Source organism: Eriocheir sinensis, chromosome 52 (genome assembly GCF_024679095.1).
Source record: "Eriocheir sinensis breed Jianghai 21 chromosome 52, ASM2467909v1, whole genome shotgun sequence".
Lineage (NCBI taxonomy): Eukaryota > Metazoa > Arthropoda > Malacostraca > Decapoda > Varunidae > Eriocheir > Eriocheir sinensis.
The window spans coordinates 1,055,608-1,081,880 of record NC_066560.1 but is presented as its reverse complement, the minus strand read 5'-3'; the positions used below and the strand labels follow the sequence as shown (position 1 = coordinate 1,081,880).

The following is a 26,273-nucleotide window of genomic DNA, read 5'->3' as shown; positions in this document are numbered from 1 at the left end:
CACTCATTTCTCTCATGAACCATACTAAGTAAAGGATGAAGATTAAAGATATTATTTTTTCCTCTCATCTTTTTATTATCTCTTGGTATCCAATAATGAATGATAGAAAAATGAGGTTTTAAAACACCAATACACTAAAACATATGTTGACTGAGGGTTCTGCTACCAATTAATGTTTTTCCTATTGTTTGAACTTTCAAATTTGAGTTTAGTGAGCTTTCTCTGGCACCAATTAGTCACCAAAAGTGAGATTTTACTGTACTAAAGTGGTGCTGACAAAAGAAAAAACATTTTGTGAAGGTTCGTGAAACATTCTCATAGCTTGCAGTTAGAATATGCTCCATTAAAAAAAAAAAAAAAAAAAAAAAAAAAAAAAAAAATAAATAATAACAATAATAATAAAAAAAAATCCAAGCAATAATTTTTTTTTTCAGCTTGACCAATGCACACTGAATATTTATATTTTAGCCAATAAATCATTATTATCACTGCTTTGGCTGGTGAGGATTTTGTTATCACTTTTTGAACTGAAATGTAATCAATAAAAGGCACTTGACCATTTAGCTAATCTGTCTATATCAACACTAATGTCAGGATAAGTAATTATCAGCTACTGTACACTCACAGGCAGCAAACAAGTTGATACATATAGCAGAAATGACACCTATACTTTTCTATCCCAACTGTAGTAATGATGGGATTTTTAGCTGATACAGTAAAAAGTCTGCAGTGCTTCTGGCATTTCAGCAAACTTGTAATTTCTGTGTTTTCTGGTAAGATATCAGGCTATATCTGTGACTACTGCTGATATTTGATTAGCAATAGAGTAGCAGTGAGTTATGTGCAGTGCTCATCTTCTTGTTGAGTCTGAATGAACTGCTTGATGCGAGGTGAATCAACTTGAAGGAAGAAGGGTCTCCTGGACTATGAGCGAGAGAAAAACAGATTGGGATAAAATCGCAGTCCTTCACTGGATTCATCTCTAACAGCCTGGGCACACCGTTCTGCCTGCAGCAGCCTCTCCCTTGCTAGCAAAAGAGGAACACCACACTCCCGTGCTAAGTCTCCAGCTGACACACCATCTATTTTATGGCACTCCAATACATGTGCTGTGTCTTTCACCACTTTTTCCTGATCTAAGCCTGTTATTTGCACCACCTGGACTCCTGATTCAAAAGTATGTAGGCTCAGAGGTAGGTCCAAGTGCCGCATGACACTACATGCTTGAACAACATCCTCTGGAGAAAGCAGTTGGAGGCCACGTGCCCGGTTGATCCTGCAATATACTTCAGAAAGGAGCATTACCCCTCCAGCCTCTTGCACAGGCTCCTCTAAGGCCCCAGCAATCTCACGTGCCAGATGGTGGTGGTACTGCGTTGCTGAGCCATACTTCTCCCTTGTCACAGGGTCATCAATGCCTAAACTCAGGAGGTATGACCTGAACTGTGTTGTGTCATCAGCAGAAACTGAATGTTCCTTGATCTTATTTGAAATGTTACGTGAAAGTCTGACCATGTCCTTGGCTAACTCCATTAAGTTCCGAAGGTCTTCAAAGGCACGACTTATATTCTGGTTTGCTTCTTCCTGCTTTGCTTGGATGGCTCTCTCAATGCCCAAGATACCTGTATGAATTTTCCTTGACCCTGGAGGCTTCATGCTATTGCTAATCTGTGCTGTATCTGCAGTTTCCCAAGCCCGTGCCTCAAGAGCCTTTTGGAGGGCATGCTGAAAAGAACTACAACCACCATGTTTAAAAGAGAGCCTTACATAAGAGGCCTGGCTGGTGGCAACAGGTCCAGAGGGCTGGCCAGGAGAGGGCCTGGCCAGGTGCAGCACAAGCTTTGGACTGGAGGTGAACCCTCCAGCCTCCTCCTCAATTAGGACCACTAGATTCAGCGGCAGCCCCAAGGATGATGACTGACTCTCATGCCGCCACAACAGTCGATGATTTGTAAGAGTAAGATGGCCGTCTTCATATCCAGTCTTCTTGTCTCCATCATATAACCGGATGGACTTTGCTGAGGCAGCCAGAGCCTCACCTGGGCCTAAACTGGAGTCACACCAAAACCATCGGTCCATTGTTGCCAAGGGTTAAGATTGTTTCTCATGTGTGGGAGGTGAATGTGTTTGTCCCTGAAGGAGTGTGTCAAAGAAAGCTCAACATGACAACCATTGAGACACTCGGCCCTCCTGCCATGCCTGAAAAAAAGGGAAAAAAAAGGGAGTCAGAATTCAACATAACAGCAACAAAAGAGGTGGCTATAGCAGGAGGCCGAGTGTCTTATTTCTATGAAATTTCAACAGTAAGATGTATGTGTGTGTGTGTGTGTGTGTGTGTGTGTGTGTATACAGGTAACTCGATTTACGCGAGTATTGTGTCCCTGAAGAGGTCGCGTAAATCAAAAACAATGTTAATCAAACAAGAGGTAGGTTTCTATCGAAAAAAAAAATAATATTCACTTCATTCAGTGGAGAGAGAGAGAGAGAGAGAGAGAGAATATCCATATCACCGAGATATCCACTCAGGCACTCGGTCTCAGCCTCACTCGTGTGAGGAAGAAATGAGGGACACCATGAGCGACTGGCTAGTATTGGTACGGTACCGAGCAGTCTGGTACCGTACTGCATCAGATAGTTGTATTGGTACCTGCGCACACCTATTGTTGAGTAGTGTGGCAGGGTGGGTATTGTATTGTTGTTCAAGTGGCAGCCAAGGAAGAACTGAGCTCAGCTGTGTGGCTCTTGGCGCCTGGTGAGTCCAGTTGTGTGAGACATCTGGTGGCCACTCCATAAAATATCTCGTATAAGTGAAAAACGTAAATTAAACATTTATTTTGATTTTGGACCCGTGTTATTTCAAAACGTGTAAACCAAACTCGTAAATCAAGAGTTACCTGTATATATATATATATATATATATATATATATATATATATATATATATATATATATATATATATATATATATATATATATATATATATATATATATATATATATATATATATACAGCATCATTCAGCATCATGGCGCAATTTTCAAAATTCAGTCGTTGTGGCTGCTCGCGCTAACTGAGGCTTTCGCGCTAATTAATATTTTTCTTGGTAGATGGTGGCTCGCGCTAACTGTGGTTCGCGCTAAGTGGGGCTCTACTGTATATATATATATATATATATATATATATATATATATATATATATATATATATATATATATATATATATATATATATATATATATATATATATATATATATACAGTACTGTCTCCAGGATGTCGAGTTTCAAGTTTGTGATTCACTGAGTTTGCGATTGGGACCCCAAAAATTAGATTTTTTATTGAAAACTGAAATTGTGATATGACCTGAAAGGAAAAGGAAAAGGCTGCTAAAACCGGTTTTTTCACACCTTGTTGTGGTCCTTGATTCCCATTCTCACTCTTACCCACCCCCTGGGCCTCTCCACTGGCTGCGGGAAGCATGGTGAGTGGGATCCGGGCAGCCAGGCACATGTGTGCGAGCAGCCCCAACCGTGTGCCGGGCCCGAACAGCTGACGGGCGGCTGATGATGGTGATGGTGATGATGAATGTTGGCGGTGCGGCCCCGGCATCGGCGCCACCCAGACGGCACCTTCATCGGGCCCGTGCGTGTGTGGCTGTGCCCATCGTGGGACCAGGCTCCTCAATCTGCCAATTCCTACCTTCCACATGTTGTGCGGGACCTCTTTTTTTTTTCTTCCATCTCTTCCTTTTCAAAAAGAAGATAGGGAAGAACGGAAAGGGTCCCTGCAACATGTGAAACAAGAACTGGCAAAATGAGAAACCCCACCCCACACCAAACACAGCCACACACACACACACACACCCGGGCCCTAACAAACCCAGCGTTCAGGGGGTGCCGATGCAAAGGCCACACCACCGACACTCATCATCACCATAACCATCATCAGCCGCTCGCCAGCTACTCGGGCCCAACGCATGGCCAGGGCTGTCCGCACACATGTGCTTGGCCACCCGGATGTGTGGCCAAGCGCAAGAAGTCGACGGTTTTCAATTTTCCCCAATAGAATAATGGATCAAAGTTTGCAATTTCAATGTTTGCGACCAGCAACGTCCACCTATTTATTGCAAATTTGGAGACAGTACTGTATATATATATATATATATATATATATATATATATATATATATATATATATATATATATATATATATATATATATATATATATATACACACTCGTCCCTCAAATAGTACGGTTTCGGTTTTATACGGATTGTCATAGAAGAATTTTTTAGGATATTTAAATTTCCTGCTCGTCGCACCAAGTAGCCCTGGCATGAGTGGCAACACTGTTCTACCAAAACACCTGCTGAAAGCACCCCAAAGCATTCGAGATAGGTGTTCACCTTGCAGAAGAATTCAGATTTAGGAGAAGTTACGTTTGGGGATGATTTACGTTGCCATAGGGAGAGCATACCACGTGAATGAGAGCAGTGTTCACTGTATCTATGATCTTGATCTTGGTCTTGATGTCACAGGTGGCTTGGGATTTCTCCCTTGGTCTTGGTTCGGGAGGTAGTTGTCCCTTTCGGTCCCAACTACAGCCTTTGAAACGGCTTACTCCCTCAGGGCCAACACTCTGAAAATCATAGTGTAAAAGAAATTCTTGCCACAGTAACTGCCAGTGCTCCAAGAGTGGAGATAAAGGCCGTCCTTTTACTAAGCCTCATCGTTGCTATGGTAACGGCGTCAAATGGGAAATGACATTCAATACAGAGAAGTGTAGTGTGATGGAGTTTGGTAAGAGCAGTAGACGAATATCTGGGAACTACTCTCTGAGTAATGAAAGAATCATGAAAAAATATGAAGAAAAAGATCTGGGAGTGATCATAACAGACAAGTTATACTTTGGAAAACATATAAATCAGATAACTGGGGAAACATACAATCTTCTTAGAAACATAAAAGCAGCATTTACATATTTAGATGAAGAAATGGTGAAGAAACTAATAACATCGATGATATGTCCAAGACTGGAATACGCAGCATTAGTGTGGTCACCTAGATTGAAGAAAGAAATTAGAAAGTTGGAAAGAATACAAAGAGCAGCGACTAAATTACCGGAAACTCTGAGAGAACATACTTATGAAGAAAGACTGGAGAAATTGGGACTAACAACACTGGAGAGAAGCAGAGAGAGAGGGGACTTAATAGCATTGTACAGGATACAAGAGGGATTGGAGAAATTGGACAGGGAAGACTCAGTGGTATGTGACAGAAGTGTGACAGGAGGGAATAGTAAGAAATTGAAGAGCGACTGTAGGAGAGACATCAAGAAATACAGTTTTCCATACAGAAGCACAACTACATGGAACGGACTTGATGAGAAGACTGTGTGTGCAAAAACGATTCATGAATTTAAAGCCAAACTGGATAATAAGCGTTATGGAGACAGGACAGCACGAGCCTAGTACGGCTCTTTTCCTGTATTTCACAACTAGGTAAACTACTTGAATATACCCAGAAACAAACACAAGTTGGAAAGTTTCGTTTAGTCAGCGCAACATCTGTGGTCATATGCTGGAGAGAGACAGAAGGGGAAGGAATTATAGGAGAAGGGAACAGATCCCAGGAGATGGGACACAACCTCCGATTAATACCTGGTACCCATTTACTGGTGGGTGGACAAGGGTGTAGGGTATAGGAAAAGCCACCCACCCATGAATCGAACCCGGGCTCTCTCGGTTGTGAGCCGAGCATGCTAACCACTGCACCACGAAGCCCCTCGGAAACAAACACAAAGGCCATAAAACAGAGAGAGAGAGAGAGAGAGAGAGAGAGAGAGATTGTCAAGGTCACTGGCAGCTGACACAGCTACAACCAACTGTAACTCATATTCTCTCTCTCTGCATCTAAGAGAGAGAGAGAGAGAGAGAGAGAGAGAGAGAGAGAAAGGCAGATTGGCCATAGGAAAATGAAAAAGACGAAGAGGAGCTACTCATCGAGCAACACAAAAAACACAACACACAAATGACACAATATATGCTGGAGGAGGGAGGGAGAGGGGCACAAGGATGATCCTTGGAGGGGCAGGGAGTCGAGACAGAGAGGGGAAGGAAGGAGGCAGCAGCCAATCAGTAGATATCAACACGTGACATCAGTACAGGGGGTGGGGCTAGCCTCTGCGGGACAAAAACCTCACAACCTTTCATAAATATGCGCCCGGGCAATTTAAATGACTTTTGGCGGCGTGTGACAATTTTTTAAAAGTTTTTGGAAAAAATCAAATATTTTTTTAAACTCCTGGATACGGGCAAGGTCGGATACGGTGCACCTGGATAACTGAGGGTTTACTGTATATATATATATATATATATATATATATATATATATATATATATCTATATATATATATATATATATATATATATATATATCAGAGCTGGGCACATCCGATCATCAATCCGATCGTCCGATCTTCCGATCTGATCGGAACAGCAATTGGCGATCGGAATGCAAAGATTGGATCATCTTTGTAAAAGGTAATCGGACTGTGGAGATCGGAACTTCACAAACTAACTTCCGATCACCGATCACATAAAAAAAAATTGTGGTCAACGTTGTCATGGCAACAACTGACTGCAGACATTTTGAAACCTCACTACTCACTTCTTACAATTATTTTTATACAAGTTGCTAAATAGTTTCTTCAATAAGCGTATTTATTTATAATATTAAGCGATAATTATTGATCGTTGATTTATTTAATCCTGGTAAGGTATCGTGAACGAAACGCGCAGGCGCAAAGTCGCTTTATTTACTTGGCGCTCACTCCATTAATTAACCCAGTTAAACCGACTAACTGCTGTACCTGGTGAGGGACAAACGCATTTTTATATAATCTAAGGCTTTACCTTCTAACTAGAGTAATTCATGCATGTGAGAATATGACTAGGCTATATGTTACTATAGTGACGTAACCTATTGACTCGAAAGCTGTGTCCACACTAGGCCTCACGAGGCGACTCTTGCACCGCCTCGCCAGTCATTGTTATTCTTGTAATGTTTATTTTTCACCTGCCAGATGCAGGGGTGCTGTTTCAGAATATCAATCATCATATGAGTGTTGCCCCGAGTTCACTCAACGTTGTCCTCAACGTTTTCAGCTTTGATCTGAGAGCAGCACGCAGCTGATGTTGCCACGTTCACGCCTCCTGCCCCAAAAATACCTCTCGCCAGAATGGACATGTTTCCGGTCAACATATTTATTTCAAATTCTGTCTGTATGGATAAAATAGGCCCTAAATTCAGCTATGGTGCTATTTTTTCTTCATGTAAAATAGTAAATGTGGTATAAAATATGGATTAAAGTTGAGGAAAAATCACGTGACCTGGAAACGGGTGCTGATTGGTCGTGACGTCACGATGCAGTCAGCAGGCCGCCAACTTTGTGTTACTCCGAGATTTCGTGTTGTGGTGTATGTTTCTAGTGGCTAGCATTGCCTGGAGACGTAACCCGCAGTCGTTGGTGATTCGTGCCAATGTGCAAGAGTATATATATACGGACAAAAGTACTCCACGTAAGATATTTCTGTCTGTGCTAGTGAATCCTGCAGTAATTTTTTTAGTTTCCCCTCGGACTAACTTTTCATCGTGAACTCAACTATTCTCTCTACTGTCACGTCCTCTGATTATAGAATATTGGTCTGCATTCGTTTTCTTCTTATTCATCTTCAGGCGTTGATTCTCTCTCTGACGTTCCAGAGCCATTGTTTTCTCTAGGTTAGGCTAGGTAAATTTCCATAATACTAATATAAATTCAACCTTGATTATTCTCTATAGTTTCCCCTCGGACTAACTTTTAATCGTGAACTCAACTATTTTCTGCAGAGCAGAGGCGAATCGGTTGATTTCACTCCCATTTTAATAATATAGCATATTTCCAACACTCTTAAGGTGTTCTGTAAGCACCTATAACATACCTGTTGGGCGCAGTTTGGAGCTGGAGTGGCCATAGCTGATGAAAAAAACAATGGACACAACACTAGTACTGTCGTCTGCTGTACTCCGCTTCAGCCTGATGACGTCACGAGCTAATGGTGGCTTCTCCCCGTGAGATGAGAAGAATTTGTGATATCTCTCCAATATCCAGTCAACTAGCGATTTATAGGACGTAATATGTACACTGCGTTATCATTGGTACGTGGCACAATGCATTTCTAGGCTCTTCCCAGAACCAGAAACATGTCCGTAATGAAAGAATGCCTAATTTTTTTTTTTATTATTATTTTATAAAAAAATAATAAATATCATTATAAGTTTTAATGATCGGATGATCGGAATGATCAATCGGAAAAACAGTACTTAAAAAATGATTGGATGATCGGAATCGGATCAGTTGCCCAAAGTGATCGGATGATTGGGGATTGGAACAGCAAAAAAGTGATCGGTGCCCACCACTGATATATATATATATATATATATATATATATATATATATATATATATATATATATATATATATATATATATATATATATATATATATATATATATATATATATATATTGTACTTTTAAGAGATACAAAATGCATGTTCCGAAAGGAACAAACTGAACTTAAATGCACGAAGAACAAGTGACGTTTTTGTCACGTTTGAAAAAATCCATGTAAATTGAACTCTCTCTCTCTCTCTCTCTCTCTCTCTCTCTCTCTCTCTCTCTCTCTCTCTCTCTCTCTCTCTCTCTATATATATATATATATATATATATATATATATATATGACAACAGTGCAGCAAAATGAACATGAAGAAAGTATCAGATTTTTTTTTTTCATTGAGAAAATAATTCAGGCATTAAAGAGTTAAATGTAATCAGTTAATTCAATTTTCTTTCATACAAGACCATCTGTGTTTGTGTACACAATCTTTAAACCTTTCTTCCCTTCTCCCTTTTTTTCCCCCTTTCTATCAACACCCTTACTCCCTCTTTTCTCCTCCTATCCACCACTTCATCAGTTTTTTGTTCTTCATTCTCCAAAAAAATTTCTTCTTTTCTTCTACTGATCTTTCATCATTTCTCTTTTTCACTTCATTTATCATTTCCTTTACTTTCATTTTTTCATCCTCTGACATATTTCTCCTCATATATATTTGCTTATATCATTCAGAATTGTTTAGTTTCCATGACCTATTTAGTATAGTTTCTGCTGCCATTTGGGACCTTAGTTTTATCTTTAGTGGTCTGTTTTATCCTACCTCGCATCTTCCCAGTCTAGTGTGTGTGTGTGACCTCAGAGGCTTGCAGCCATATTTCCGTCTCCCAACATCTTCCTCCAAGCAAAATTTAGCAGATCCAAGGTACCTCGAGACCTCCCTTGAACCTTTCCCTTGGGACATAATCAGGGATTATATCGTCATTTATGCATAATGAAGTGCTAGTATTTTCTCATTGGCGTATAACACATGAATTTCAGTCCACCTTGACCCGTATATAAGGAAATATTCAGATACAAACACGTTTACAAGACTTAAGTGTAGAAATGAAGAAATAGGGTGATGTTTTCCTGCAGGGTGTCACGTTCATTGACAGTGTAAAGTATGTTCTCTAAAGTGAAACGTATGAGTGAGAATTATGTTATCAGAATAAGAATTAGATTTTGTTTATTCACAAGTGGAAGTAGAAGAACTGCGAAATATTCAATTGCTCGAGCTATACCCTTTTCACATGGAGGAAGCGGCAACACCACGTGTTCCAACAACCCTCAGCTGAACGTTGCCAGGTTGTCGTACTCTGCCTCTTATGTTTGCCAATTTTTTACCCAAAAACTGCCTTCATATATGGTTATCATTTAATTGGTTAATTATTGGTGCTTCTTGGCAACAGTTATGGGCCAGAAGAAGCTGTATATATGCTCATGGTAGGATAAATCTGGTGGTGACGGACAGCAACCACCAGATTAATTCAACTTCTCTCATCCATATTTCGTACATGAGGTAAGTACTACATCGATAATCATCTCCTGTGCTGCCCCGCATAGGAGATGATTATCAATGTAGTACTTACCTCATGTATGAAATATGGATGAGAGAAGTCGAATTAACGAGGTGTTGGTCCACGGTCACTGCTACAGATTATCTGAGCACTACCAGATATACCAGTTTCTGGCCTATAACTGTTGCCAAGAAGCACCAATAATTAACCATTTACATGATAACCATATATGAAGAAGGAAGGAAGGTTTATATAGGGAAGTTACACAGATTTCTTGTTCACAGGATGTTTACAACATATGTTCATGGGCGGGCTTTTTAAGCTGCCAACCCACTGTAGTATATATTTCACATGATTTTAGCCACAAACCCTTACATACAGGGTGCAAAAATCTATTCCTAGGCAGCTACTGTTCTTGTTATATTGCGTACAAGCAGACAGCCATATATGACTACAAAGAGCATTGAAGTCAACAACTGTGATCTCATGTATCCCAGTTATTTTAAAGATTATGGAACGATCAGGCTGCTTTGTTGAAAATAAGTCTGACGAAAATGTGCGGGGCTTGTATTTCAATTAATAAAATTTATATGAAAGTTCTAGATTGTAGCGTTACCAGATGAGTGGGTTTCATGGAAGGTTTTCATCTGGCAAACCTGCAAGGTTAGGGAAACGTCACTGACGGTACTATGGGCCATATGTGGTTGGGAAGGTGTGCTCTTGACTCAGCAATACATAGGTATAGCACAAAATTACAGTATGGGTACCACTTATTTTACATGTTTAAAACATGTGAATTTGGTTTCATACAATGTTTAAAAGCCAGTATATATCTTAACCCCTCAGGGGTAGGGATGTAATGTGAAATTGGTTCTCCCTGTACAGCAATGTTCTGACATTTTCCTGAAAATTGCTCATTTTCCATTATCAATTTCACGGCTCTGCCTAAGCCAATAGCTATAAATTTATGGGTATTTAATTTATCCATCCTTCCTCTTCAGTCTGCCACAATCCTGAAGTCTCTAAATCATGTGGTATTTCCATGGTGACGTGATGCAGTGCAATAACTTTTATCTCGCAACAGGCCTGTGTTTGGAACACTGCATAGGTTGTGGGTGGCGTGGTGTAAAGAGCGGCCCCCCTCCCTACACTCAACCCAGCTACAAAGCCCTTTTTTTTCACGGCAGAGGAAACAGCTCGAGGGCAAAAAAAAGGAAACAATAATAAAAAAATAAAAAAAAGCCTGCTACTCGCTGCACCAATAAAGTGTTCAGAAGAGTGGTCGAAAGATAGGTCAATTTCAGGAGGAGAGGTGTCCTGATACCCCCTTCTTGAAAGAGTTCAAGTCGTAGGCAGGAAATACAGATGAAGGAAGATTGTTCCAGAGTTTACCTATGTGAGGGATGGAAGAGTGAAGATGCTAGTTAACTCGTGTGTAAGGGATTTGGACAGTAAAGGGATGAGCTTGAATAGAGAGTCGTGTGCGGCGAGGCCCTGGGAGGGGGGGAGGCATTCAGTTAGCAAGTTCAGAAGAGCAGTCAGCATGAAAATATCGATAGAAGATAGAAATAGAGGCAGCATGGCGGCAGAATTTTTGAGGTAGAAGACTATCAGTAAGAGGAGGAGAGCTGATGAGACGAGGGGTGTGGAGTCGGAGTTAAATATTTCCGACTCCGGGAAATTTTAAAGTTACAACTCCGACTCTGGCCCCCCTTCCCCTCAACTTCATTTTTTTTTTTTTTTTTAGGTGCTGCCTGTAGCACCAGTAGACTCTCTTGAGGTCCTCTTGGATGGTCCCAGCCAGAGAATAGTTTTTGAAATGACAGCACCCAGTCTCTGCATTGGCTAGCCATCTTGCTCTCCTCCCTTTATATGATCCCCCATCCCTCAGTTACATTAGTTCAAACAATGGTTGCCAATTTTGTTAGGTCTATACTTTCTGTCTCAACTACATTTAGTATGTCATTTTTAGTTCCTGTTTTCCTCTTTGCAGCACCATCCCTTTTAACCATCTCTCTTGGGGACATTGTTAAAGCACAAACAACACACACTGTAGTGCTGAAAACACTAAGATCGCACACAAAATCACAAATGCAATCATACAAGAGTGCACGGATATTATCTCTACGAGTTTAAAACACGGACTGAGACTAGGGTTGCTAACCTGCTACCCTTTCATTAAAATACGGAATGCCATTTACTCCATATTTGGATGTCTGAATGGTTAAACAGATAAAATTCAGTATTTTAAAACCGCAGTGAGCGTATTTTTCGGTGAACCACAAAACCAGTCTATTAAATTATGTTTGTCAAGGGTCGGCTTGAAATACATATTAAATACGCGTCATAATGTCCCTACCCCCTTCCTCCTGCATTCACCAGCAGCGGCTGTTAGTTATGGCAGGCTAGAGAAAATTAAGTGTTGCCACCCGTTCTTTAAAATATGGATTCGTTCTGTATTGGAAAATGGGATGTTGTGTTCTTTATTATTTTTAGCTCAAGGTGGCAACCCTTAACTGAGACTATTCCCATTGTTCCCCTCTTTGAGAACTCGTCTTTCAGTGAACAAAGGGAACCCATGTTCACGTCTTCAACTTATACAAAAAAAACACGCAAGTCCTCGTCGAAAGACCAACTTGGTCGGCTAGGCTGACATGAGCCGATAGTCGGTCTATCAGTATCTTCCCCTCCCCTCCATGAGCTGTCACCCGGCAAGGGTGTGTGGTCCCTCCTCGGAGGGAAACACACGTTTGACCCTGACGGCCTCCATACAGCCTGTGTTCCCACCCCTGAGGTGGCGGAAAAAAAACTTGTACAAACAGGATGCTCGTATACTGAGTCACCGCTCGTAAACCAAGGGATGTTTTGTGATTTTTTTTGCTTGTAAGTCAAAATACTCGTTAACTAAGGCACTTGTAAACCGAGGTTTGACTGTTTGTGTTTGTGTGTGTGTGTGTGTGTTTGTGTGTTTGTATATATATATATATATATATATATATATATATATATATATATATATATATATATATATATATATATATATATATATATATATATATATATATATATATATATATATATATATATATATATATATAGGGCAAAACTTAAGAATAACCACTCCAAACCAATATTCGTAGTAATTTAGCACGTGAAAGAATTAGTATTATAATGCATTTTCAGATATGCTTTTACCTTGGGGAGGGGCCAGGGGGGCAAGCCTCTTTAATTATAGAGTTAGGTGGCTTGGATTTTCTAAGTCCATTGTTATTGTTTCACAACCGCCTCTATACACAGACTGAGCCTCATACCTGCCTTGCAGTGCACCCTACAAACTAGTTCCTAAGTCAGTAATATCCAAAATGCGCATGGATTATAACGATTTCGGACAAAAAACAGTCTTTTCAGAGTTTTAAGTTATTTTTTCTCTATATTAAAGCAACTAATGCAGCTATTTGTATTTTCTAATGCATTCGTAAAATGTTACTACGAGGGTATCAGCGGCGAACCTAACGGTGGGTTCCTGAAGTCAGTTGTTTTCAAGCCGCCATAATGGATGGAAGGCCCGACACTCACTCCCTCAAAATATCCGTCTACTTTACCTTTCGGTAAGTGTTAACTGAGTATTTAACCTCTTTATTGGTGTGCATGTAGGTTGACAAAAGGACCGACTACTATCCCAGTACCGGGTCCAACAAAGACACGGGCGTGTCAAGTGTAACATATGGTGTGACAAGCACGTGTCAGAAAACAAACGGATATTGTTCAATGCGCGATACTTATAGTGGAATTTGAGTAAAATGGAGGCCAGGGTCATACGTAGCAGTCGGTAGGTCACTCCTGCGTCAGTTAACAGCAGGAGCGTCAGTTCGATCTGGATGACAGCTGTCACAAATCTGTTTTATTTTGTACCTTAAACTACTCGGTAAAAATTATCTAGCATCAACATACAAGAAGTGGACGGGTTAACCGTCACTATTGTACCATATGTAATTATGAAACATGACATTTCCCAAGAGTTGCTCGACTACGATTGGGGTGGTGGGGTGGGGGTTCAACTACGCTGACCATCCAATTACACGCCTTACACTCGTCAACAGACCCGCTGCAGCGGCTACTACGTTATATAGGAATAGATTACAAGAGTATACGTCAGGGAATTTCCTTTCTTTAGAGACTAGGGATTTTTCCCGATTTTGGGGATTTTTGTAGGGACATTTTGAAAGCCCATTTTTCAGTGATTTGGCCGTCCACCACCAAAACCACTGTTCCCTACAGGGATTAATCGAGCTAACGACCACCAAAACCACAGCTCCCTAAAGGGATTAATCGAGCTAACGCCGCCGCCGCAAAATAGCTCGCATTCATTACCTACCGTATGAAGCATCACTAGGTCTCATATATTTTTTTTCTACAAACGTTTGGTTAGCGACGGTACGCTTGGTTAGCAACGGTACGCTTGGTTAGCGATGGTACGCTTGGTTAGCGATGGTACGCTTGGTTAGCGACTAGCCCACGCATGTGAGACCAGGTCCACCACACGTGGTTATTTTTTTTTTAGAACACGTAGCCCAACGCTGCCGTGCTGAGGGCCGGGTATAGCCCGGGCCTGTTCAGCCCGAGTCCCGGATGACCTTGAGTCATGGCTCAGGGCTGTTTTGGGGTGGTTAGCGATGGTATGCTTGGTTAACGATTAGCCCACGCATGTGAGTATACGGTAGGGATTTTCCCTACTTTCGAGACTAGGGAATTTTTCCTGATTTAGGGATTTTTCTAGGGAAATTTTGGAAGGCCATTTTTCAGTGATATGGGCTTCCCCCCCCCAATACCCCGGTTCCCCACAGTTCCCCAGGCTTGTCTTGGGGGATTGGGGGGGCTGGGGTGGTGGAGGGGGTGGAGTGGTGATTCTTAAGATTCTTATTTGACATCAGAAGAGCAGTTGGTAGAGTAGGAAATGAGATATGGAAGGGTGCATAAATTAAATCCTTACCATCATAATTTTTTCTGAATCTGGATCTAGACAATAATGAGCAGGGCACCTATGCAGGTGCATAACACACATATATATTTTGGATTGGCTGTTTGGGGGAAGGGAGCAGAGTGTGCAGGGGAGGGAAGTGAATCAAGTGTAATTGTTAGTGTTGGTGTGTTGTGGTGACAGGTAAGCGTGTATTTATTTTCTAAATGAGTATTGTACTGCAGTCTAAAATCTATTGAGGGAGGCTGTTTCAGTCACGTATAGGTGTGTGGAAAGTATGAGTGCTTGTATGCATCAGTGTTTTTGTGATATGTTTGGTATTTTTTGTTGTGTGTGTTACCAGCTATGAGTACGTTCACTGTTTGCGTTGTGTAAGTATGCATGTGGATCTGTGTCAATGTGAGTGTTTGTGATCTTGTACATAAGTTTAAGTCTGTGTGCTTGTCTGTGAAGTGAAGAGGTTCCATGTTTATCTGTTGTTTGATCTGTGTTGTGATGTCAGGCGTTCGAGTGTAATCGTTTGTAATGAACCTAGCCACCTTGGAGTTGATTTGGGGTAATATTCACGAAAGCGTAGCACCTCTGGCAAAGTTAACACTTACAACATGGATTTCTTTTTGGTCCCTGAATGCAGTGCCGGTGTTGCGAGAAATATCTCCTCACAAAAAATTAGTCGCATATGTGGGGGCAGAGGGGTCCTGGTTAGGAGGGGGGTCGAGGGGAGCGAAGCCCCTCCGTTAGAGGTTAGGTTATGTAAAGTTCGGTTGGAGTAGTTAAAGTATGCTCCCCACCCAAAATCCCTGATTTCCGCCATGTCCCCCAAGTTGAACCTCTCTGCGAGCTATTTTGCGTCAGCGGTGACGAGTACACAAAAGGCATTGAAAAGTCAATTATTTAGTGATTTCTGAAAAAAATACTATCCCCATGATAAACAATCATATTTTGTCCAAAAATAAGCAGTCAGCATCTCAAAACTAGTAGGCTACACTCATGAATATTCCCCTTGATTTGTTCTAATCTATCAATGTTTCTAAGTGTGTATGGATCACAAACCGTGGAGCAGTATTCAAGTGTTATGTTATACACTGTGTTTTATGTCAGGTGTACAGTTAATTTTTAACCAAACTAAATCTACCCTGACCTAACTTAACCTAACCTAACCATACATGACCTGTGCCCTGCTGCTGAAATGCGATACATGGAAATAAATTCCTCAATATATTTCCTCAGACGAAATTTAAAGAAATTAATATCTCAGGAATGATTTGTGACAGGATGCGATACAGCAGTGTGTTCGGAGTGCACAAAGTACTTAGAGTTGCACAAGTGTCATTCGCAGTAATACTTATGGAATATACCAAAAATAGAACACAATGAAATAAATAACCTCCCGCGAAATTGCTACCATAAATTCAATGTTATCCTAAAGGTTCAATTCATTGTTAGCCTATAGCATTCACATCAGCCTCCCGATCTATTAAGAAAAAAACAAAACAAAAAATCACGACAGGAACCCCAAGCTTGTGAGTACCGGGAGGGAGATGAGGTGTGGTGTTATTACCAATGGTTTTCCTTATTTCGATGTTCTTATCCCTTTATCTTATGAATTAAATGCACAGTACCTGAACAACTATATCATAGAGCCCAGGCAGATGCAGAGATAGTGATCCGCAACGTCATAGGAAGGTAAAATGACTCCTTGCTGCAGCAGACAGGGGCGGGTGCCTGGCGGTGCTCTGAGCCTGTGTGTCGGGGTGTTGTGTGACAGGGCCGCCGCCAGTGTTGCCAGTACCACAATTCCAGTTGGGAAGCATATATCTTTTCTGCAGGACAATTGTCGTACATCATTATAATACGGATTTTATATAATACAGATTTTATTTTTCATTTGACTGATGATTTGATGTATTTAATAAAACAAAATTAAGCGTCTGTTGCCAAAACAGTACACTTCCGGTTGAGGTCTGAGGGAGGTCTGGGGCAGTCGTGACGACTGTCGTCAACAGTCTTGGCTTGTCTTGAGACAGTCGTGACGACTGTCGGGGCCATTTTTCAAATTTTTCCCGTTTCCTGTCGGCACAGTCGTCTGTGCCGCCTACTTAGGAATGGTGATCGACGGTTGGTCCAGACTCTTGCCAACTCTTGTCGTGAAAGTTTAGCATGGAATCCTTTTTTGCGCTGCCCCTCACGACTCCAGACTCCCGTCACGACGTCGGCGCAGCAGTATCAAGACGTACCTCTTTCAAGACATGCCCGACCCTTTCACATCAACACCCAAGACCTCGTGTACCCTAGAGTCGTGGGTTGTCTTGGCCCAGAGTCGGCACAGTGTGAACGGGGCTTTAAGGGCTCTATATACCCGGCACCTTCCTCCGCCGGGCTTCAACACACCCTGGGGCCTCGCCGCCCCTGGTTCTACGCTCGCCCGCACCCTCACCTACAAGGCATAAGCTTCTCGCCCCCCTCCTGGGAACAGCGATGCCTTCCAACGGCAGACTGCAGCGCCGAGGGTGATGGGATGAGCTTCGCACTGTGTCGGCAATCTGCGGGGATTCCACACGAACGTAGGCGAGCTTTCGCACAGCTTCGTTCGTGTGCACAATGCTGACTTACTGTTCGTGTCCGAGACCTTCCTGGACATTAATGTGCCCCGAAACTATGTGCGAATAAAAAGATATTCAGTCTTGGTCAGGAAGGACCGGAATACACAGGGCGGAGGGGTTACCCTCTGTTACAAATCATCCCTCGATCAGTGTTGTGGTGCTTGACACGCCCATGCCCGCGGGGCTCGAGGTGTTAAGTGTTTAAAGTGCTCAGTGTCGGAGTCCGCGGTACACAATGTGTGGGTTGTTACAGACCCCCACCACAGGGACCAGCCTTGACGGCCTATCTATCTGAAACTCGACCGCCTCATGACGACCCACCAGTGTAAGCACGAAATCATCCTTGTGACCTAAATCCGTGCACATGTGTATGGCCACTAGGCCTATGTAATTGTATAATAATGTAAATTGTATATTATTTTATTTTTCAATTAGTAGGGTAGCTGAACAGAGGGTCGGTTTTAACATAGGACTCACCATACATCCTTAAACCGGTAATCACCTTCCTAAATAAACTCAAGATATAGTTTAAATAAGAGAGAGAGAGAGAGAGAGAGAGAGAGAGAGAGAGAGAGAGAGAGAGAGAGAGAGAGAGAGAGAGAGAGAGAGAGAGAGAGAGAGAGAGTTTTGGCTTCGTCATCCCTAGAGAAACCCTACAAAGGCCTACTACGGGCTAAGGCCAGGAGGAGGAGGACTGTGAGCCTCAGTATACGGTGGGAGGAGGAGTGCCCGAAGAAACAAAATGAATAATTACCAGGAAACTTTGTTATTAATACGAGAAGGCTACCGAAGGAAATAATATATGGGTATTTAAAGATATATTTAATGAAGTACAGTGAATTCAAGAAATCCGAGAGAAACTTCAGAAACTAGAAGGCAATGTGGATCAGTATCGCTAGGTGAGTATTGATTATTCTTCACTTACTCATTCCCACTTCCTCAATCGCTGTAACTCTCTTTCAGTGGCTGGTCATACAGTTCATTCTTTTTTCACAACATTGTCGGTCATTCATGAATTTACTTTTATCTTCTCAATATTTTTAGATAGGCATCACGAATATATATATATATATATATATATATATATATATATATATATATATATATATATATATATATATATATATATATATATATAGGGAGGAGGTAGGTAGAAAGACACCTACCGAAACGGGCGCAAGCCACTCCCGGTGAGGTATATATGGGAAGCGAGGAGGGTGCTGAAGCCCTCCAAAGACTCTTCCCATGTCCTCATTAACCGTTTCCCTATTGTCTCATCAACACCAGAGAGCAGAGTTGGTCAAGTGCGGTACTTAGTGCGGTAGTACCGCATCACAAAAAAGTACCGCACTACCGCAAACTTTCTGAAAATACCGCACTACCGCGGACCGCACTAAAAAATCCAGCGGTACTTAGAAAACTATCGAAGACATTTGCAGCGCGGCATGCTCGCAGATTTTTTTTTTTTTTTTTTACAGTAAATCGGACACAATCAATCAATCGGTATCAGTCATAAAAATCAGTGATTCAATCATTCTGACTTTTCAGTTATTGTTCAAAATTAAATACTAAATGAATAACTCAGAGTAAATCTGTTCGTCACTCAACCCAAGGCGGCGCGCCATGACTGCCTCTGACGATGACTGTACATGGCAGTGTACAACAGTACAAGCAAGCATTAACATGATCGCCGCTCAATCCCATGTCCCGTACAAATTTTTCTTTGATGCATAATATAGACCATATAGTACATACTATATCTGTTTTTTCTTAACATCATTGTAACTTCTCTCTCTCTCTCTCTCTCTCTCTCTCTTTTTAATGTAGCCAAGATCAATATTGTTTGATTATAATAATAATAATAATAATAATGATAATAATAATAATTTATTATTATTATTATTATTATTATTATTATTATTATTATTATTATTATTATTATTATCTCCTCGTTGAAATTTCCACGTGATTTCTTCGCTGAGGCCTGAGACGCCAGTGCTTAGAGCGCTCCCACGGTCGATGTCTCGCTATTACCAGTTAATGTGTTTTGTTTTAGTATATTGGACGGTTTGAATAATGTTTCACTGTTCCCGTCATGACTTTCCTATATTAGTTATCTTTCGTTTTCGCTCAAACGCCTTCCTCCCCTCCTCCCCTTCCCCTTCACTCTCCCATATCCTCCCTACCATTCCTCCCTGGCTAGTGCACGTGCTACTGCAGCTGTTGCACCACCTTTCCTTCCTTCCTTCCTTCCCACCCCCTACTTCCTCCTCTTTCACATGACGCTGATCTCCTCCCCCTCCTCCCCTTCCCGTCCTCTACTCCCCGGCCTGGCCCCCCCTTCCTCCTCTCTTACCCTCCTCTCTCCGTCCCCCAGTCCTCCTTTATTTTTTTTGTATCTCACAAGTTATTAGTTAGTCAATGGATAGCCAGGATAGGCACTGAAGTATTTTTTTTATATTGACTAGTGACTACCGCTACCGCAGTACCGCACACCGCGTACCGCACTGGGAAAGAAAAAAAAAATGGGAACGCACTACCGCAACCGCACTACTCCGGAAAAAGTACCGCGCTAACGCAACCGCACTACTGATTTTTCAGTACCGCGCCCACCACTGCCAGAGAGTAGTTCAGCATGCTCTCTAAAGACAAATCCTCTCTCTTTCCACACCACACTACATTCACACAACATTCACACCTTTTCCCCAAATTTAAAATTCAAAATAGCACAATTACGCTCTGCAATTTCTGCAACATTCGCGGTCTTCGCACTAACTTTCATTTTGTGGAGCACCATCTCTCCTACTCTAAACCTCACATTCTCTTCCTCACCGAAACACAGGTTTCTGAGGCTACTGACAGCAATCTCTACTCTGTTCCCTCCTACTATCTCTATCCTAAATATCAATCCAAAGCTGGATGTTGCGCCTACGTACGCAACGACATCAATTGCTCTCGTGCCCACGACCTTGACTCTTCAGAATTTTCCACCATCTGGCTAGGACTTCATTGTCATTCTATTACTAAATACATCTGTGCTGTTTATCTCTCACCTAACTCTACTATGTAAAATTCTTTGACTACTTGAACTCTAAAATGGAGCACATCTTGACCCACTCTCCCTTCGCTGAAATTTCCATCCTAGGAGATTTCAATGTTCACCACCAGCTTTGGCTTTCATCCTCTTTCACTGACCAACCTGGTGATCAAGCCTACAACTTTGCTCTCCTCAACGATATAGAGCAGTTGGTGCAGTACCTTGCACGTATTCCCAACCGTCTTGGAGACAGGCCCAACATACTAGACCTCTTCCTTACCTCTAACCCTTCTACTTACTCTCAAAGTGTTCTCTCCGTTGGGCTTCTCCTGTCATAATCTTATTTCTGTATCCTGTCCTATCGCTCCTGTACACCTTCTGGACCCACCGAAGAGGCGATGCTTCTGGCATTTTGCTTCAGCTCGGTGGGACGACCTGAAGATGTACTTTTCCGATTTTCCGTGGAATGATTACTGCTTCGAGGAAAGAGACCCCTCTGTGTGTGCCCAGCGCATCACAGAGGTGATTGTGTCTGGAATGGAGGAACACATTCCATGCATACTTTCTCTACTCCTCATGCTAAAAAGCCTTGGTTTAATCACGCTTGTTCTCGTGCTATCAAAGATAGAGAGGCAGCTTACAAAAGGTATCAGAGCCTTCGCACTCTTGCTAACCATAATCTTTACATTTCTGCCCGGAATCGTGCCAAATCTATTCTTCGACTTACCAAAACCCCTTTCATTAATAGAAAATGTCAAAGCCTTGCTTTTTCTAATTCTTCCCGGAACTTCTGGCAACTATCCAAAAAACATATCCTCCAATTTCACTTCTTCATCTTTCTCTCTTCTCCTTAACCTTGACGGCAGCACCGCCGTCTCATCTATCTCTAAGGCTGAACTCTTTTCTCAAACTTTCTGTAAAAACTCCACTCTGAACGATTCTGAGCATATTCTTGTTACACATTCCCCCTCTGACTCCTTTATGCCTGTTATTAAGATTCTTAAGAACGATGTTTTCTATGCCCTCTCTGGCCTCAACTCTCAGAAGGCTTATGGACCTGATGGAGTGTCTCCTATTGTTTTTAAAACCTGTGCTTCCGTGCTGACACCCTGCCTGGTCAAACTCTTCCGTCTCTGCCTATCAACATCTACCTTTCCTTCCTGCTGGAAGTACGCTTTCATACAGCCTGTGCTTAAGAAGGGCGACAGTTCCAATCCCTCAAACTACCGCCCTATAGTTTTACTTTCCTGTCTATCTAAAGCTTTTGAATCAACTCTTAACCGGAAGATTCAAAAGCATCTTTCCACTTCTGACCTCTCTGATCGCCAGTACGGGTTCCGCAAGGGGCGTTCTACTGGCGATCTTCTTGCTCTCTAAACTGACTCTTGATGTTCATCTCTTAGCCGTTTCGGTGAAACTTTTTCAGTTGCACTAGACATATCGAAATCTTTCGATAGAGTCTGGCACAAGTCTTTGCTTTCTAAACTTCCCCTTTCGGATTTTATCCTTCTCCCTGTTCCTTTGCCTCCAGTTTCCTTTCCGGCCGTTTTATCTCTGCTGTGGTTGACGGTCACTATTCTTTCCCTTAACCTATCAACAGTGATGTTCTACAGGGCTTTGTTCTATCACCCACTCTCTTCCTGTTATTCATCAATGATCTTCTTTCTATAACAATGTAATGTGTATATTATAATGTACATGTGAATGTATGACTGTACGTGTGGCGACACCCGGTCGGTGTCGCACAACAGGATGTTTAACAACACGTCGTGCTTTTGGCCGTGGGAAGCTGTGATGAACTGACACTAGGATCAGCAAATGATGACTTTCATCAGCCGTCATCAACCGGAAGCCCCATCCTTCCGGACGAACTACAAGCAAATAAAAAGAGCGAACAACGCGAAGACGGGGGAGAAGACGGGAGAAGACAGCGGGTAGCGGGCGGGCGAGTGGAGATCGGCCGCCCCGGGCACATTGGTGTGGAGCTGTGGCTGGCTCTCGTGCGACTCTTGTGCGACTCGCTCACTTAAACTGTAAACTTTATGTACAACTGTTAATATAGTTAAAACGCCCAAAATAACTGTTTAAATCAACCAGAGAGAGAGAGAGAGAGAGAGAGAGAGAGAGAGAGAGAGAGAGAGAGAGAGAGAGAGAGAGAGAGAGAGAGAGAGAGAGAGAGAGAGAGAGAACTAAAGTGAACTAAAGTGAACTTAAAACGGCTACAGCTCGGCCAACTAAAAGGCTATTGTGTTATCTCACCTACTACAATCAACTTGTGAAAGCAGGCAACGGTACACCGGACCTGACGAGAGATAGCAGTTCGCGCCTTAAGCCCCTATTACACGTATCCGGTTTCCTACGGCGCCGTCGGTCGCGACGCTAGCATATGTTCAAACCGGAGCGTGTGATAGCAAATCGGCCGTATGAACGCTCACCCACGGCCGGCCGGATGAACTTTCGCCAGTACTAAAGTTGGCCGTACGGCCAACCTTCAAACAGCACGCTAGAGCAGTGTTTCTTAAAGTGTGGTCCGCGGACCCCCAGGGGTCCGTGGAATGTTCCAAGGGGTCCGCAGGATAATTTTTAATATCGATTTCAGTCAAATTTTCGGCCAAAACGTCATAAATTCCTATTTTTGAAGCACCAAATCCTGATGGCTTTTTACAGTGGCTAAGTCACATTGAAGATAAGCCAGTAATAAATAATTCAGTTGTAATTTCAGTATATTATGACCTGCAAACACTTTCAAACTCAAGAGGAAAATTATAATAATAAAGGGTCCGCTACATGAGTAATTTTAATAAAAGGGGTCCGCTGCACAAAAAAGTTTAAGAAACACTGCGCTAGAGCAATAGCAACGAGATTGTCGTCGAGAGAAGGCATGTCACTCCTCCACCACATCCAGTGCTACACTGACCCACTTGCCACCGGCCGTTCAAATACGTGTAATAACTCTAGCCGTAGGCCAGAATTTTCCTACGGCGCCGTAGGCCAGGTTGGCCGTAGGAAACCGGATACGTGTAATAGGGGCTTTTAAAACTTAACACTTAATACTAACCACGTTAAAAAGTTGAGACGCTTAAAAGACGTTAACATAAAATGGTGTGCAGCGTGGTTACGATCTACTCCGAGTTGTTATATCTCTCTCTCAACCGTAACTTCAGTGACAGTGTGTGACTCAGTGTGAGGGCAGAGACAGAGAAGCGTGTACCTAGCGTTCTGCTGACGCAGCGCGCGACCTTCCTGCTCCGTGAGCGTCAAGTCAGCACCCAGCAGCACCCGAGGGCAACGTCCCGCCCCGCCCCGCGACTCCACACAGCCCGCCCGCCGCCAAACCCTCCCCGCTACCAGCCGGGGGACGGCAGACCCTGCCACCCCTGCAGTCCTGCCCCAGCCACCGGCGGGGCGAAGGACGTGAGCGTGCTGAGTAGTGGGGTATCGAGTTGCTATCTTCGAGTTTTTTAACACATTTTAGCTGACACTACATTGATACGGATTCAGTAATTACACCACTTGTAACATGATTTCAGGTGAATTACATATTATTATGTTCACGTGTTTAGGCGTGTGGGGCCGTATCTAATCTATTAGATTTTTCAGCTGTTGAGTTTTTCTGTCGTGTGAATGTTTAATATTTTTCTTGAGTGACATTGTTACGCAATTTTATGTATAATCATTAATTTTCTTTTCTCCTTTCTTTTGTGTGTTTTTTTGCACAGTGAAGTTTTGTCTTGCTAAGCCTCACTCATTATTCTTTTTCCTCTTTTATTATGCACTCGGGGAGGAGTGAGCACATACTTAGCGGTGAATGATTATTACTTTAATTATTTTTGCAGCAATTATTTTTTTCTTTTACCATTTTACTCCTCATTTTACTAGTAACTCTTTTTAATGGCAGAGAAACCTGACCCGAAGTTACAAGCTCTCACTGAGGACTAGAAGGAGTGGGTAAAGGAAAAAGAACAGTGCCGTCAAGGATAACGGTAACTGTCATGAAAGGAGTGGTAGCAGTCTTCAAAGGGTGCTTTCTCCTTCTACGCTGCATGGGCAACCAAGAGGTATTTACTTACCTTACTAATCCCACAATGGCTTCTGCCCCTAATCACCCGCTAACAGCAACAGCAGTTAGGCCTTTCGCAGGTAGCAATGGAGGCAGATTAGTCGGGCAGGGACTTCTTGTTTTAAAGTGAGATTGTCATGGACATTTCATTCGTGTCAGATCCGAGAGATAAAATATCTCTCAGCCGCTCGAAGGTCAATCCCGGAAACGGGAACGACGGCCCTCATAAACAAGAGCACGTTCACAGGACGGACGGATTATGATGCGTTTCGGTCACTTTTTCTTGAAACATTTGGGGAAGATGGGCAACACAGCCTCGTAAAGGGTATACATTTTGCTGTGGACACTTTGCAAACGAGTGGCCTTTTTAACAGGCCAGTAGACGCCGATAGGCTATCTTCTGATTTGATCTCGTGTTTTAAACAAGGAAACTGGACAGATGGAGAAACCATTTATGTAGCTAATGCTAGAATATTACTAGAGTTCCTTGTGTACATCATTGTCCTTAAAGTTCCTCTTCGAAGGAGTGCAGTATCCCTTGACTACAGCCCCACTGGCAACCTACACGGTTTTATCAGCCAACTTTTATGGCACTTAAAGTAATTTTGGGTCCTTTTTGAAGCTTCTTTTGTCATCGACACGTTCGTCAGGGAGGGGGGCCTTCGTCCCTCTGACCCAAACCTTTTTGGGTGTCACCAGCGGTAATAAAAAAAAAAATCCTTGGTGTGTTCTTTTACCCGTGGTTTAGGCAGAAATAGTCAGAGGGGAGGCGGTGGCTGAGTCGACAGAGTGACGGCGCCGCGTTCAGGAGGACGCGAGTTCAATCCCCGCCCGGTGCCACCAAGCTGGGATTTTTCAGCCGCCGCCGAGTGGCTTAAAACTACCCACATGCTGTCCAGAAGACCACCTATCAACCCTGACTCTAGATTCTAGGATTAAAGATGAGCTCCGGGAGGGCAGCATGAGCCAATGCAAGATGGCGCCATTATAAACACTCGCCTGCGCCAGAACGGGCTGGGCCGACCATCAGGCCCCACCGGAAAGAAGTCTACCGGCGCAATAGGCCGCGACGTAAAAAATAAATAAATAAATAAATAAATAGGTGGACGGAAATTTGAGCTTTACGATCTATTTTTTTTTAATACACAGAATGTGCATAGTGATCGTCTCCAAAGACTAGCGCCGGCTTGAGGTTCAGCCTGACGCTGCTTTGTCTATCTTTCCACCCAACGACTATAACCTGCATCCTCGCATTTAGTAATGTTTGGTTCCTGAGCTTTTGCCTGCATCTTTTTCATGCGAGAGGGGGAGTGCTTGAGTAATACTTTTCACTATAACCCACTATTTTCTTTGATTGCTGAGTTGATGCAAGGTGGTCAGTCATCTTAATTTAATTGGAGCCGTAATAACCGAGGGTGTAGACTAACATAGGGATAGATACTTTTCAACCTTGGACCTCATGTGCTTCCGCTTGAAACAGACATTTTTCTCTGCAAAGACAGGCTTAACTAAACTTGAGCAGATGCTGTCCCTAACTTTTATTGTAACCAGCATGTGAATACCTGTAAGCTTTGGAAGTAAGCAGACAAGTCTTACTTAC

General features: G+C 42.5%; 2 protein-coding genes across 4 annotated transcripts in view; one reads left to right on the top strand and one right to left on the bottom strand.

Moving 5' to 3' along the window:
* Positions 1 to 115: 115 nt before the first annotated feature.
* LOC126982866 (vacuolar protein-sorting-associated protein 36-like) lies at positions 116 to 16,760 on the bottom strand. Of its 3 annotated transcripts, XM_050835137.1 has the most exons (3): positions 16,596 to 16,752; positions 4,479 to 4,640; positions 116 to 2,199 (listed from the first exon to the last, which is right to left on the bottom strand). In XM_050835137.1, exon 3 carries the CDS (start codon positions 2,077 to 2,079, stop codon positions 925 to 927), a length of 1,155 nt encoding a protein of 384 aa, XP_050691094.1. In that variant the 5' UTR covers positions 2,080 to 2,199; positions 4,479 to 4,640; positions 16,596 to 16,752; the 3' UTR covers positions 116 to 924. The 3 variants fall into 3 exon arrangements, with proteins under 3 accessions (XP_050691094.1, XP_050691093.1, XP_050691095.1); XM_050835136.1 differs by lacking the exon at positions 4,479 to 4,640 and having other exon boundaries at positions 16,596 to 16,760; XM_050835138.1 differs by lacking the exons at positions 4,479 to 4,640; positions 16,596 to 16,752 and adding an exon at positions 4,408 to 4,428.
* Positions 16,761 to 18,298: 1,538 nt separating this feature from the next.
* LOC126982864 (uncharacterized) overlaps positions 18,299 to 26,273 on the top strand; it is a 41,857-nt gene continuing 33,882 nt past the window's right edge. The window contains exon 1 of the mRNA XM_050835135.1: positions 18,299 to 18,475. Within this exon, the coding sequence (XP_050691092.1) occupies positions 18,456 to 18,475 (20 nt within the window). The 5' untranslated portion in view covers positions 18,299 to 18,455. The remainder of the gene's footprint in view (positions 18,476 to 26,273) is intronic.